The sequence below is a fragment of the Ailuropoda melanoleuca genome, chromosome 6 (assembly GCF_002007445.2).
Source record: "Ailuropoda melanoleuca isolate Jingjing chromosome 6, ASM200744v2, whole genome shotgun sequence".
Lineage (NCBI taxonomy): Eukaryota > Metazoa > Chordata > Mammalia > Carnivora > Ursidae > Ailuropoda > Ailuropoda melanoleuca.
The window spans coordinates 114695841-114709649 of NC_048223.1; the positions used below are offsets into that span (position 1 = coordinate 114695841).

Consider the following 13809-nt stretch of genomic DNA (forward strand, 5'->3'; position numbering starts at 1 on the left):
CTTAAAAATAAAATCATTTTTAAAAAAAGGAATTCATGAAAACTTGTACTATTAATTTGAAGTTTACTTTGGCACAATAAACTGTCTCTAGAAGATTTTTAAAATTTGTTGACAAAAATATATAAGACCTTTGTAATTAGTTTAGAACAGTGATTTTTTTTTTTTTAATGGAAGAATTTGCTTGTAACTTTTATATTCCCAGAACTAAATCTCAGAAAATTTGATTTATCAAGTTTGGAGATGGGGTCAGGAAATCTGCCTTTTAAAACAGCATCCCAGTAATTTTGTAATAGGTGATGAGTTAGAAATATATTCAGTTGTTCTAAATATTTTTACTGTTAAGGTGGAAGGCTTGGTAAGATTGTTGAAAATGTTTTGTTCCATTTGGTTAATTTCAGTAAATATTTATTAAGTATGCAATATGTGTTTAACAATTGAACATTTAGCTCATGTTTTAAATTGTAGCCTCCTTTCAATTTATTCAAAGTATTGATGGTTCAATTTGTGGTTAAGACAAATAAATTGATTTTTTTTTCCATTTTTTAATTGGATTGAGACATGTGAAATATTTCCTGATTTGTTTTGAGAAGCTCTGTGGAGTAGTAAATAGAAGGAACTCAGTGTTTGGAGCTAATATATACCTGAGTTCCAAAGACAAATTTACCATTCAGTAGCTATAAACTTAAGGCAAGTATTTTAATATTTCTGGGGGTCAGGTTTCAATATGAAAAATAGAGATGTAATACCTCTGGAATAAAACTGTTATTAGAAAAGAATATAAAATCTCTACACCATTGCCTGGTACATAGCACTTAATCAGTGGTATCATTTAAAAAATAATTTTTATATTATTTCCATTACATTTATGATGAATCTTATGTTATTTCTCCTTTGTCACTCTAAATAGTGAACAAGTTTATTTTGATAATTATGTTTTTATATATATTGTTCAATAATTAAGTAAATATAATGTATATTTTAAGTTCAAAAAGATCCTTTTTTCCTAATATGAGTTTTAAAAATTTGTTATTATTATTTATTATTTTTAGCTGGAACAATATCCGGGGAGGAGACTCCTATAGTTTCCAAAACTAATATAAAGGAATACAGAGATAGTTTTTCCTATGAAAAATTTAACTTTAGAAGCAATCCTAACATTACATTCTATGTGTACGTCAGCAACTTTTCCTGGCCTATTAAAATACAGGTAAGTGTTAATAGTATTTATCATAATGACCATTGAATATTTTCTTCACCAAAACAGTGCTGTTTTTGTTCGAAATAATGATATGGATTTCTATATTTTGAACAACATGAAACAAGTATTGACCCTTGATAAAAAGGATACATCGTATATCTGATGATGAATGTGTTTATTTATTTAGTTTTTCACTGTTCGAAATCTATTGGTTTAATGTTAATTACAGTTTTCTTTTGGGTAACAATGAGATGCTGGCAGGGCAATATTATTTCGCCTAGTGTATATTCTTGACTGAGAAGACTAGGAGAACAGAATCCAAGTTCAGGAGGTTTATCTATGTGGTCTCGAAATTAAAGACCCAGCTCAGATAGAAGATAGGTCAAAAGTAGATGGCTTTCTCCTTGTTTATATTAGCTCAAAGGGAGGGCTTTGGCCTGATTAAAGTACAGGCGGTAAGTTTGAGGCCTCATGTCCAGAAAAGACCTGAAAAGCTGGCTATTTCTTGGGACTGGGCTTGGCACCGAGCAGCAGATCTGCTCTGTCTGTATGTCCAGGCTTTTGATGCCTCTCACAGTTACGAGAGCTATGTAAAAATGTGCTCTAGTATTCCCCAGGGGCTCCAGAGGATGACACAACCAGCTTCCAGGTTTAAAATGTCACAGCTGCCTCCTGACCCAGGCAACATATCTCTCCCTTTCTCCTTTATTTTTCCTTTTTTTGGGCAAAATCTAGTGGAGGGGGATACCCTTGCTGCTTTAACCCTTTGTTTCCCTGTGGCCCAGCAGTGAACACTGTCAGTCACACAGCCAACAGATTATCTGTCCTGCCTTCAGGTTGTGATACTCAATTGCCTCATATTTCTAGTTTAGTGGTTCTCGAAGTGTGGTCCCCTGGTCACAGGCAGCAGCAATAATGAATGTCTTTATAAAAAAAATGTTCATACTAATGATATTGAATCAATCAAAAATGTACTAATTTTTCAATGAAATTATATTGTAAGAAATGCATCAAAACTTCAGATAACCAGATTGTTTGGGTTTTCTGATCAATTATATACTTCATCTGAGGGTTAGATACTCTGTTCTTATAGCTCTACCTGAAATTATTTGCTTTGTTTAGAATCTCATTTTTACTTTATTATATACTGAACATAGTTTAAACTTCATTAGAAATTTAAGGTAAGCAGTACTTAGCAGTTCTTTAAGACCCACTACCTCTCACTGTTGATTTCTTTATGCTACGTATAGATGTTGTATATTTCTTTCCTTTTTAAATTAAAGTTGTATATTTTGTTTTTTCTTGTGCTTAGTGATAGGCTGCTTTAGATTTACTGCTAGGAAACATTTAGGATGTTCTTTCTATCTTGAGTTAGGGTTTGTGTTCTTAATTTATGCTTTCATGAAAGAAAAGCCTGTATGTTGTAATGTTGGGATTTATTCATATAGTCATTCTTTTATGACTGAGTATTGGATTAGATTGAATTCAAATTAGTTTATGGAATAGCTCCTGTGTACCAAGCCCTGTGCTAGGTCATTATGTTTTAAAATCTTTAAGGGATGACTGGGTGGCTCAGTCGGTTAAGTGTCTGCCTTCGGCATGGGTCATGGTCTCTGGGTCCTGGGATCGAGCCCTGTGTCAGGCTTCCTTCTCAGTGGGGAGTCTGCTTCTCCCTCTCCCTCTGCTTCTCTCTCCAGCTCATTCTCTCTCTCTCTCTTTCTTGCTCTCAAATAAATAAATAAAATCTTTAAAAAAAATAAAATCTTTAAAAAATTTACAGACTATTCTTTCCCCTTTCATGTTAATGACAGCTTATGGTCTATGACTAGAAATGTTTGCATGTTTTATTTATATTAATTTCTATGTGATTTGTGGGAAGATGGTAATTTTTAAAAATTATATATTTATAGGAAATTATTTTTATTTGTAAGGCTAGTTTAGCATCTAAATTCAGGAAGTTAATTAACTAGGAAATATTATAGACTACTACTCAGTAATGGGAATTATTTTGATACTTTTATTTCTTCATTTTATAGTGATTGATTTATATGCTATTATGGTCAGAAAATGCTGGAAATGTTTTGACCTTGAGGATGTTGGATGCATCATTTTATTTTCTAGGATTTATACAGAAATATGAATCAGATTTCACTTGGTATATTCAAATTATGATCAAAGGCAACCAAAGGGCTCATCTATTGAGCTTATTAAGTAGTAATTAAAATTTATATAATTGTTATATTTTAAATTTTTTCATGTACTTCATGTCTTGGTTATCTAATTATTTTATTTTTAAGCAAATTACATCATTACTATAGAATGTTAATGAATATTTAATGGTTAAAAATTAAATTTTTAAATTGAATTTTCTTTTGAGAACATACTGTAATATGTTCTAGAAGCCACACCACAATTTGTGTAATAAAGTTGAAATATTCTACTCTCCCCAAATAATAAAATGTAGAAAGTAACTGATGGTTAAGATAGATAGAGCCTAATTCCTACTCTTTGATTAAAATCATTATGTGCCCTTTGAATCAGTATTTTTGTATCCTTTTGGTAAATACCTGGTAGTGCAATTCCTGGGTCGTAGCTCTATTTTTAACTTTTTGAGAAGCATCCATACTATTTTCAGAGTGGTTGGACCAGTTTGCATTCCCACCTACAGTGTAAGAGGGTTCTCCTTTCTCCTCATCCTTGCCAACATCTCTTGTTTCCTGTATTGCTAATTTTAGCTATTCTGACAGGTGTGAGGTGATATTGTAGGTTTGATTTGTATTTGCCTGACGATGAGTGATACCTGAGCATCTTTTCGTGTGTCTGTTAGCCATCTGTATGTCTTTTTTTGGAAAAATATCTATTCATGTCTTCTGCTCATTTCTTAACTGGATTATTTGTTTTTTGGGTGTTGAGTTTGATAAGTTCTATATGGATTTTGGATGCTAACCCTTTATCAGATATGTCATTTGCAAATATCTTCTCCCATGAAGTAGGTTGCCTTTTAGTTTCGTGGATTGTCTCCTTTGCTGTGCAGCTTTTTATCTTGATGAAGTCCTGATGGTTTATATTTGTTTTTGTTTCCTTTGCCTCCAGAGACATATCTAGTAAGAAGTTGCTATGGCCTGTGTTCTCCTCTAGGATTTTGATGGATTTCTATCTCACGTTTAGGTCCTTCATCCATTTTGAATTTTTTTTGTGTGTGTGTGTGTATAGTGTGAGAAAGTGGTACAGTTTCATTCTTCTGCATGTTGCTATCCAGTTTCCCTAACACCGTTTGTTGAAGGGACTGTCTTTTTTCCATTGGATATTCTTTCCTGCTTTGTTGAAGATTAGTTGACCGTATAGTTGTGGGTCTATTTCTGGGCTTTCTATTCTGTTCCATTGATCTAAGTATCTGTTTTTGTGCCAGTACCATACTGTCTTGATCACTACAGCTTTGTAGTATAGCTTGAAGTCTAGAACTGTGAATCATCCAGCTTTGGTTTTTCTTTTTCAAGATTGCTTTGGCCATTTGGTGTCTTTTATGGTTCCATAAATATTTTAGGATTATTTGTTGTAGCTCTGTGAAAAATGCTGTTCATATTTTGGCTTTTGTTTTGTTTTTAAGATTTATTGATTTATTTATTTGACAGAGAGAGAGAGAGAGAGTGAGCACAAGCAGGGGGAGTGGCAGGCAGAGGGGGAGGAAGAAGCAGGCTCCCTGTAGAGCAGGGAGCCCTATGCAGGTCTTGATTCCAGGACCCTGGGATCCTGACCTGAGCCAAAGGCAGATGCTTAACTGACTGAGCCACCCAGGCACCCATGTTGTTTGTATTTTGACAGAGTTTGCATTAAATGTGTAGATTGCTCTGGGTAGTATAGACATTTTAACAATATTTGTTCTTCTAATCCATGAGCATGGAACATTTTCCACTTCTTTGTGTCCTCTTCAATTTCTTTCATAAATATTCTATAATTTTCAGAGTATGGATCTTTTACCTCTTTGGTTAGGTTTATTCCTAGTATCTTATGTTTTTTGTAGTGCAATAGTCAATGGGATCGATTCCTTGATTTCTCTTTTGCTCTTCATTATTGGTATATAGAAATACAACAGATTTCTGTATGTTCATTTTGTATCCTGCCACTTTACTAAATTCATGTATCAGTTTTGGTGGTCTCTTTCAGTTTTTTTTTTATATATTTATCATGTCATCTGTAAATAGCGAAAGTTTGACTTCTTCCTTGCCGATTTGGATACCTTTTATTTCTTTGTTGTCTGATTGCTGGTCTAGGACTTTCAATACTATGTTAGATAACAGTGGTGAGAGTGGACATCTGTCTTGCTCCTCACTATAGAAGAAAAGTTACCAGTTTTTCTCCATTGAGGATGATATTAGCTATGGATTTTGCATATATAGCCTTCATTATGTTGAGGTTGAATCAATAATCAAAAAACTCCCAATAAACAAAAGTCCAGGGCCAGTTGGCTTCATGGGGGATTTCTACCAGACACTTAAAGAAGCATTGATACCTATTCTTCTGAAACTGTTCCAAAAAATAGAAATGGAAGGAAAACTTCAAAACTCATTCTGTGAGGGCAGCATTACTTTGATTCCAAAACCAGATGAAGCCCCCACTAAAAAGGAGAATTACAGGCCAATATCCCTGATGAACATGGATGCAGAAATTTGATTCAATTCATTGCCAATTATCTGTTCAAATTTTCTGTTCCCTGTTTCAGTTTTGGTAGTTTATATCTCTCTAGGAATTTGTGCATTTCTTCCAGATTGCCCAATTTGCTGGCATATAATTTTTAATAATATTCTCTTACAGTTGTTTATATTTCTGTGGTGTTGATTGTGATCTATCCTCTCTCATTCCTGATTTTATTTATTTGGGTCCTTTCTGTCTTTTTGAAAAGTCTGGCTAGGGGTTTATCAATTTTAGTAATTCTTTCAAAGAACCAGCTCCTACTTTCATTGATCTGTTCTAATGTCTTTTATTGTTTCCATATTGTTTACTTCTGCTCTAATCTTTATTATTTCCCTTCTTCTGGCTTTATGCTTCAGTTGCTTTTCCTTTTTTAGCTTCTTTAGGAGTAAGGTTAGGTTATGTACTTGAGATTTTTCTTACTTCTTGAATTAGGCTTGTATTGCTATATTCTTCCCTCTTAGGACTGCTTTTGCTGCATCCCAAAGGTTTTGGGCCATCGTGTTTTTATTTTCATTTGTTTCCATGTATTTTTTTTAAATTTCTTCTTTAATTTCCTGGTTAATCCATCCATTGTTTAGTAGGATGTTCTTTAAATTCCATGTGTTTGTGGTCTTTCAGAATTTTTTCTTGTGGCTAACTTCCAAGTTTCAAAGCATTGTGGTCAGAAAATATGCTTGGTATGATCTCAGTCCTTTTGTATTTATTAAGGCCTAATTTGTGACCCTGTATGTGATGTGTTCTAGAGAATGTCCATGTGTACTCAAAAAGAATGTGTATTCTGCTGCTTTAGTATGAAATGTTCTGAATATTTCTGTTAAGACCATCTGGTCCAGTGCATCATTCCCAGCCCTTGTCTCCTTGTTGATTTTTGCTTGAATGATCTGTCCATTGCTGTAAGTGGGGTGTTAAAATCCCCTACTATTATTGTATTATATCAATGAGGTGATCCTCAGACCATGCTGGCTACTCTCAAGTCTCTACCCTCCTTCTGCACAGGGGCCCCACTACGCCCACTGGGCTCAACACCCCTACGGCAAGGACTTCTATAACTACAGTCTTTGAGCTCCGCTGGTTGTAAAAACTCATGATAATCAGCCCCTCTCATTTTCCCAGTCAGTGGTTTTATGAAAGTGTTTCTGTGCAATCCCCTATGTTCTGCTCTCTCTCTCCCTCTCTCTACTCTCTCCATGATCAAGGCTCCCTCCCCTCTACAGCAACCCTGATATTTTTTCCCCCAAATCATGTGTCTGTACTTCCTACCTTCCACAATGTGGCCTCTTTTCTCCCTCTACTTGTGCAATGTGTTCTCTCAGTCCTCAGAGCAATTTCTTGGGTGTTCAGACTGATTTGGTATTTATATAGCTGTGTTCTAGGGATGAGGCAAGTATAGGGTCCCCCTACTACTCCACCATCATTATTCCCTCTCTAGAAAATTCTAGAATTCTGTATCATTTTTCATCCTTTTACTTTAATCTATTTTCTCTTTTATATTTAAAGTGGGTTTCTTGGGGCACCTGGGTGGCACAGCGGTTGAGCATCTGCCTTCGGCTCAGGGCGTGATCCTGGCGTTATGGGATCCCCACATCAGGCTCCTCCGCTATGAGCCTGCTTCTTCCTCTCCCACTCCACCTGCTTGTGTTCCCTCTCTCACTGGCTGTCTCTATCTCTGTCAAATAAATAAGTAAAATCTTAAAAAAAAATAAAGTGGGTTTCTTTTCTTTTTTTTAAGATTATTTATTTATTTATTTATTTATTTGACAGAGAGAGAAGCAGCGAGAGAGGGAGCACAAGCAGTGGGAGTGGGAGAGGAAGAAGCAGGCTCTCAGCGGGGGAGTCTAATGCGGGCTCGATCCCAGAACACCAGGATCATGCCTGAGCCAAAGGCAGACGCTTAACGACTGAGCCACCCAGGCACCCCTAAAGTGGGTTTCTTTAAGGAAGCATGTAGTTTTTCTAATCTTAAACCACATACAGGTGATACGCATATATTTATATCTTTGAGTTTAAATCTTATTATTTGTTTATGATTTTTCTTTTGCTCTTTATTCTTCCTTTCTTTTCTGTCTTCATATTATTTTTTATGATTTCATTTTATCTTCTCTGTTGGCTTATTAGCTACAATTTCTGTTGTTATTTTAGTCATTATTTTATAGCTTGTCATATTCTTCTTAAACTTTTCATTATCTACTACTAGGTAATATTACATTACACATTTTTTTTTTATAACTTAACCCCAAAACAGTATACTTTCATTTTCATCCTGCTGGGCATTGAGCCATTGCTGAATATGTTTTTCTGCTTCTTATATTAGAAAATCTACACTACACTGTTACTATTTTTGATATAGTCAGTCATATTTAGATATATTAAAAATAAGAAACAATCTTCAATCTTACCTACATATTTACTCTTTTCAGCATTCATCTTTCCTTTATTCTTTTTGTAGGTCCATATTTCTATCTAGTAACATTTTCCAACTGTATAAGGGAATTAGGCATTTAACAGTCTAGTGTAGATCTGCTGGGAATGAAGTATATCAGTCTATATCCTGAAAATATCTTTATTTTACTTTTTAGGAGGTTGAAGAATTCTAAATTGTAGCTTTTTTCTTTCTTTAGTTTAAAGATGTTACTCCACTGTCTTTTGGTTTGCAGTGTCCCTTGTGAGAAATCTGCTTTTAATCTTATTCTTTGTATATAATGGGTCTTTTTCCTCTTTCTCCAATTTAAAATTTTTAACTTTTTCACTAGTTTTGGCCAATGTGATTATGGTTACGTAGGTTTGGTTTTCTTCCTTTTTCTTGTGCATGGGTTTTACTGATTTATAAAATTATAGTTTTCACCAGATTTGGAAAACTTACTTCTCAATTTTTCCCCGGTTCCTTTCTTATCCTTTGGGTATTGCAATTGTACGAATATCAGACTGCTTGAAATTGTTCCTTGGCTCACTAATGTTCTGTTTTTGTTTTTTATTCAGTCTTTTTTTTTCTCTTTGTGTTTCATTTTGGATATTTTCTTTTCATATATCTTTAAATTCATTAATCTTTTTTCTGTAGTGTCCAATTTGATATCCTTCCCATCCAGTGTATATTTTATCATAGACATTATGTTTTTTATCTCTAGAATTTTGATAAGGTCTTTTAGAAAGTATCTTCCATGTCTCTACTTAACATGCTCTATTTTTTTTCTGTCTTAAAATATGAAATACAGTTATTATAACTCTTCTACAAATTGTCTACAAATTCTATCATATGTGTCATTTCTGAGTTTCTTTTTTCTTGTTTTATTTTGCTGCTCCTTATGGGTCATATTTGGATTAGATAGCGAACATTCTGAATTTTACCTTTTGGTGCTAGGTATTTATCAATTTTGATAAATAAATTTAGCTTTGTTCTGAGTTGGAGTTTTTCATGGAAAAAATTGATCTTTTCAAGGCTTATTTTTGTGTTTTGTTAGGCAGGAACAAAGCATTTAGTCTGGGGTTAATCTTTTCATTACTGAGGTACTGTTCTTCTGGGTACTGTACCCTATGATGCATGAATTTTAAGGTTTTCTATTCTGACTCTTGTCACCATGAAATATTCCGAACTCTGTGTGAGTTTTGAGATTTTTTTCTCTGCTCCTTTCAATTGGCTTTTCCTCCCACCTTGGGAGGGAGGAAATACTTACCAGTAAGTAGTATTCACCTGAAGACTCACGGGGACCCTCAGCAAATCTCTGTAGCAATCTGGGAAGTCCTCTCTTCTCCGGTATACTGTCCTATAAACTCTAGCCACCTTGGCCTCTACAGATGTCAGTTTCATTTCCTCAACTCCAGAAAATTTCTGGGATACACATGTGTTCACTCTTCTTTTGATACAGCCTCAAAATCATAGTAATCTCTGACATTTAAGTGCTCACCTCATTTTTTTCTCCACTCAGGAACCATTGTCCTCCATTGCTTGATATCCGATTTCTGAAAACATGTGTTTCATATATTTTATCTGTTTTACTAGTTCTTTTGGCAGGAGAATAAATTCATTTCCTCCATTTTGGGGGGAAGTAGGGATCCTACATGTAATTTTGAGTCTAAATAGTAAATAGAATAAATATGTTAACCATAGGTTTGTTCACTAAATGAGTGAACCACAGATATAATTACTATATATGTGGTTTTATGTTTTTACTTATGTTTTATTTAGTAGCTTAGATTTAAACTTCCAAGTAATTTGTGGATAAACGGTAGTCGGGTTGTAGACCTATGTCTATGTATTTTAGATTTCATAAGCACATACTGTTGTGGATTCCAAAGCAGCACGTTATGAGAGAATTTATAGTCCATAGATGAAATTGTTCATAAATATTTACAAACTACACTCTATGGAAGCAGTTATTTTGACTGAAATAAAAAAGTACAAAAGACCTAATTCCTATTCAAAAATATCCATCAGACCAGGAGATACCAAGAAATATCCAAAAATAAATATCACTGCTTTCTTTTCACAAAATTTTATCCAGGGTATTTCTAACAAGGAAACATATTGTTTTTGAGATAAATTAACACTTAACTTTTATGATCATTTTTACTTAAATTATTTTAACACTTATTTCAGTAGAGTTGGTACACAGGGAGAGAACATTATGAATGTAGTTGAAAGAAAGTGCTTAAGGTTACTTTAGCCTTTGTATTTGTAATTTAATTCTTGGTATTCTTACATGCTATAGCATAAAAGATGTATGAAGAATTTAATATTTAATTATTTGTTGTTTTCATAACAAAATACTTTTTTATCATACTCTTTTGGTAAGCCAAACACTTCACATTGATTTTATGTGAGTTAATATCAATAGTATTTTCATAATTTTGTTTGGTACTTCATTTTTCCCATCACAATTCTTTTCAGCACTTTCACTTGTAATGTTTCCATATATATTTGAATAGATTGAACAGATTAATTTAAAAGGTATTATTTGAATAAGGAGAAGATTTTACTGATATGCAGGAAAGTAGAAATATACTTCATTTGGCTTGATCCAGCTTGGGTCTAATCTTGTTATTAATAAAATGAAACTTAATAGCATGATAATAGAACTTTGTATATTTCTACAAATAATGAACAAAATAAAAAGACATAGTAATGATTGTTGCTTAGGATCTTCTGTATTTTGTCAGTCAAAGACTAATATAAGTACTGCTTCTTACAGAAATGGCAGATATTGAACATTTTTATAAAATTTTGTCTATATTTGACAGCAATTATTAAATTTCAATCATATGCAAGAAATTTTGCTAGCATATAAAGTAGAATGCAAAGTAGTCTCTATCCTCATGTAGCTAACAAAATATATTAGTAAGCATTCTTTGTTGCAAATAAAGAAATCCAACTTTAAATTAGGTAGGCTTAGAAAATGGGGCATAGGGGCGCCTGGGTGGCACAGCGGTTAGGCGTCTGCCTTCGGCTCAGGGCGTGATCCCAGCGTTGTGGGATCGAGCCCCACATCAGGCTTCTCTGCTATGAGCCTGCTTCTTCCTCTCCCACTCCCCCTGCTTGTGTTCCCTCTCTCGCTGGCTGTCTCTATCTCTGTCGAATAAATAAATAAAAAATCTTTAAAAAAAAAAGAAAAGAAAAAATGGGGCATCCAGAGGAAATGCCTTTGGGGACTTCAAGAACCCAATTACACCTCCTCTGACTGTCTTACCTAAAACTGCATCCTTTAACATTCATTCATGATAAAAACTCTCAACAAAGGTTTAGAAGGAACATACCTCAACATATTGAAGGCCACATATGAACAAACGACATCTAACATCATCCTTAATGGGGAAGAACTGAGAGCTTTTCTCTTAAGGTCAGGAACAAGCAAGAATGTCCACTCTCATAATTTTATTCAACATAGTACTGAAAGTCCTAGCCACAGCAATCAGACAACAGAAAGAAACAAAAGGCATCCAAATCGGCAAGAAGAAGTAAAACTATTTGCAGATGACCTGATACTATATAAAACTTCATCCCTTGACATTCTTTATACTATGCTATATAAATAATTATTGAATTAACTGAGTTTCACAATGTATGTTGACTGTATTGTATTCTATTTTAGTTGCACTTATAGCATCCAAATTTAGCAATCCCAGAGACAAAAAGGAAAAGATTCTCTCTTAATGTCTTTACATAGAGTCTCAGGGACATATTTTGGTTTTGTTTAGGTCATAAAATGTTCAGTGAGCCATTTGCTGTCACTTATGTGGATGTGAAAGTTATTTATGACTTGGAAAGTTCTAGATTATAAGTACATCTCTGTGATACAGAGATGATATTGAAGCAGGAAAGGTTCTTAGAAACTGAGTTATACTAAAGCAAGATTTTGAAGGATAAGTAGGAGTTCAGAAAAGGGACATGATACATGAGAGGGAATTCTCGGTAAGAAGAATGGATTTTCAAAGTTATGATTAAGTAATTTTCATCAGGTAGGAAATTGATTTTTAATAGTTGGAAACTAGGTTGTATGATAGAAAACCATAGGGTGATCAGGGTGGTGGTGCGGGATTATGCAAGTGTGGCTGAAAGTAGAGCGGAAATGTGGGTGGAACATTTTCTTGAAACAAAATGATAAAGTATTTGTAAAGTTAATAATGAAATGTGCATTTTATTTTTTAAAAAGATTATTTATTATACAGTGAGAAAGAGAGAGAAAGCACCCACAAGTGGGGGGAGGCGCAGAGGGGGCTAGGGGCTTGATGTCACCACCCTGAGATTATGACCTGAGCTGAAACCCTGAAACCAAGAGTTGGATGCTTAACCGACTGAGCCACCCAGGTGGCCTTGAAATATGCATTTTAGAAAGAAAATTCTGACAATCATGTGGCTGAAGGTTTGGACTAGAGAGAATTTTTCTGAAAATTAAATCTAAGTTGTGTTTATTTTTTAAAATTTGACATTTAAGAAAGAAATTTTGTGTATTCTGAATTGACTGCCAAAAAAATAAGACTATCATCCTCAAGACCAATATTGACATATTCCAAAGAAGGATGTTCCTACTTAAGAAATTTCCTGTTATTTTGCACACAATTTGATAGACCTGTGTAAATAATCAAAAGCATTTCAAAATGCCCATGCAAAGAGAGGAAATTTTTTTCTAGGAGTGTTTCTGAGTTAAAATGTCTGTTTTGCAAAAGAGAGGAAAACCAAGAAACAGACTCTTAACTCTAGAGATCAAACTGATGGTTATCAGAGGGGCGGGGGGCAGGGGATGAGTGAAATAGGTGATTGGGATAAAGGAGGGCACTTTTTGTGATGAGCACCAGGTGTTGTATGGAAGTGTTGAATCACTAAATTCTACACCTAAAACTAATATTAACACTGTATATTAACTAACTGGAATTTAAATAAAATTTAAAGAAAAAGTAATCAAATGTCTGTTTTTCTTTCTTTACTTTATTCAAATCAATAAACGCTAATTGTATGCTTAGTATGGTGAGGCACTATACTACAAATTAGGAGGAAATATATAATTGCTATCCACACTGTCAATTTGTGATTTATAATTTATTTCTCATTTTACCTCAATCTGATTTCTATCCATATTGGTCCTTTGAAATTACTATTCCATTTTTTTTATTCTAAACGTCTCATTAATCCGTTATTTTTTTTTTTCTTTCAAGAACCTACTGCCAAGCTAGTTTAGATCACTCTCGTATCCTTCCTAGGCTCCTTCAGCAGCACCTGTTTCTCTTGTCCTAAGTATTGATTTTCAGTTGTTTCTTCACACTGTAAACAGTATTATGTTTCTAATGTGCAAATTGAATTAGTTTACACCCACTTCTTGAAACCTTCAAAGGCATCTCTTAACCCTATGATCAAGCTCAACTGCTTAAAATCGCTTATATGGTACTACAAAATCTAGTCACCTAGATTTGTTTAGCCATATTTCTCAACACAC

General features: G+C 34.0%; 1 protein-coding gene across 1 annotated transcript in view; it reads left to right on the plus strand.

Annotated features, from left to right (window-relative positions):
• The window catches only part of ATRNL1 (attractin like 1), a 723131-nt gene that overhangs the window by 277160 nt on the left and 432162 nt on the right, over positions 1–13809 (plus strand). The window contains exon 23 of the mRNA XM_034663626.1: positions 1050–1207. Within this exon, the coding sequence (XP_034519517.1) occupies positions 1050–1207 (158 nt within the window). The remainder of the gene's footprint in view (positions 1–1049; positions 1208–13809) is intronic.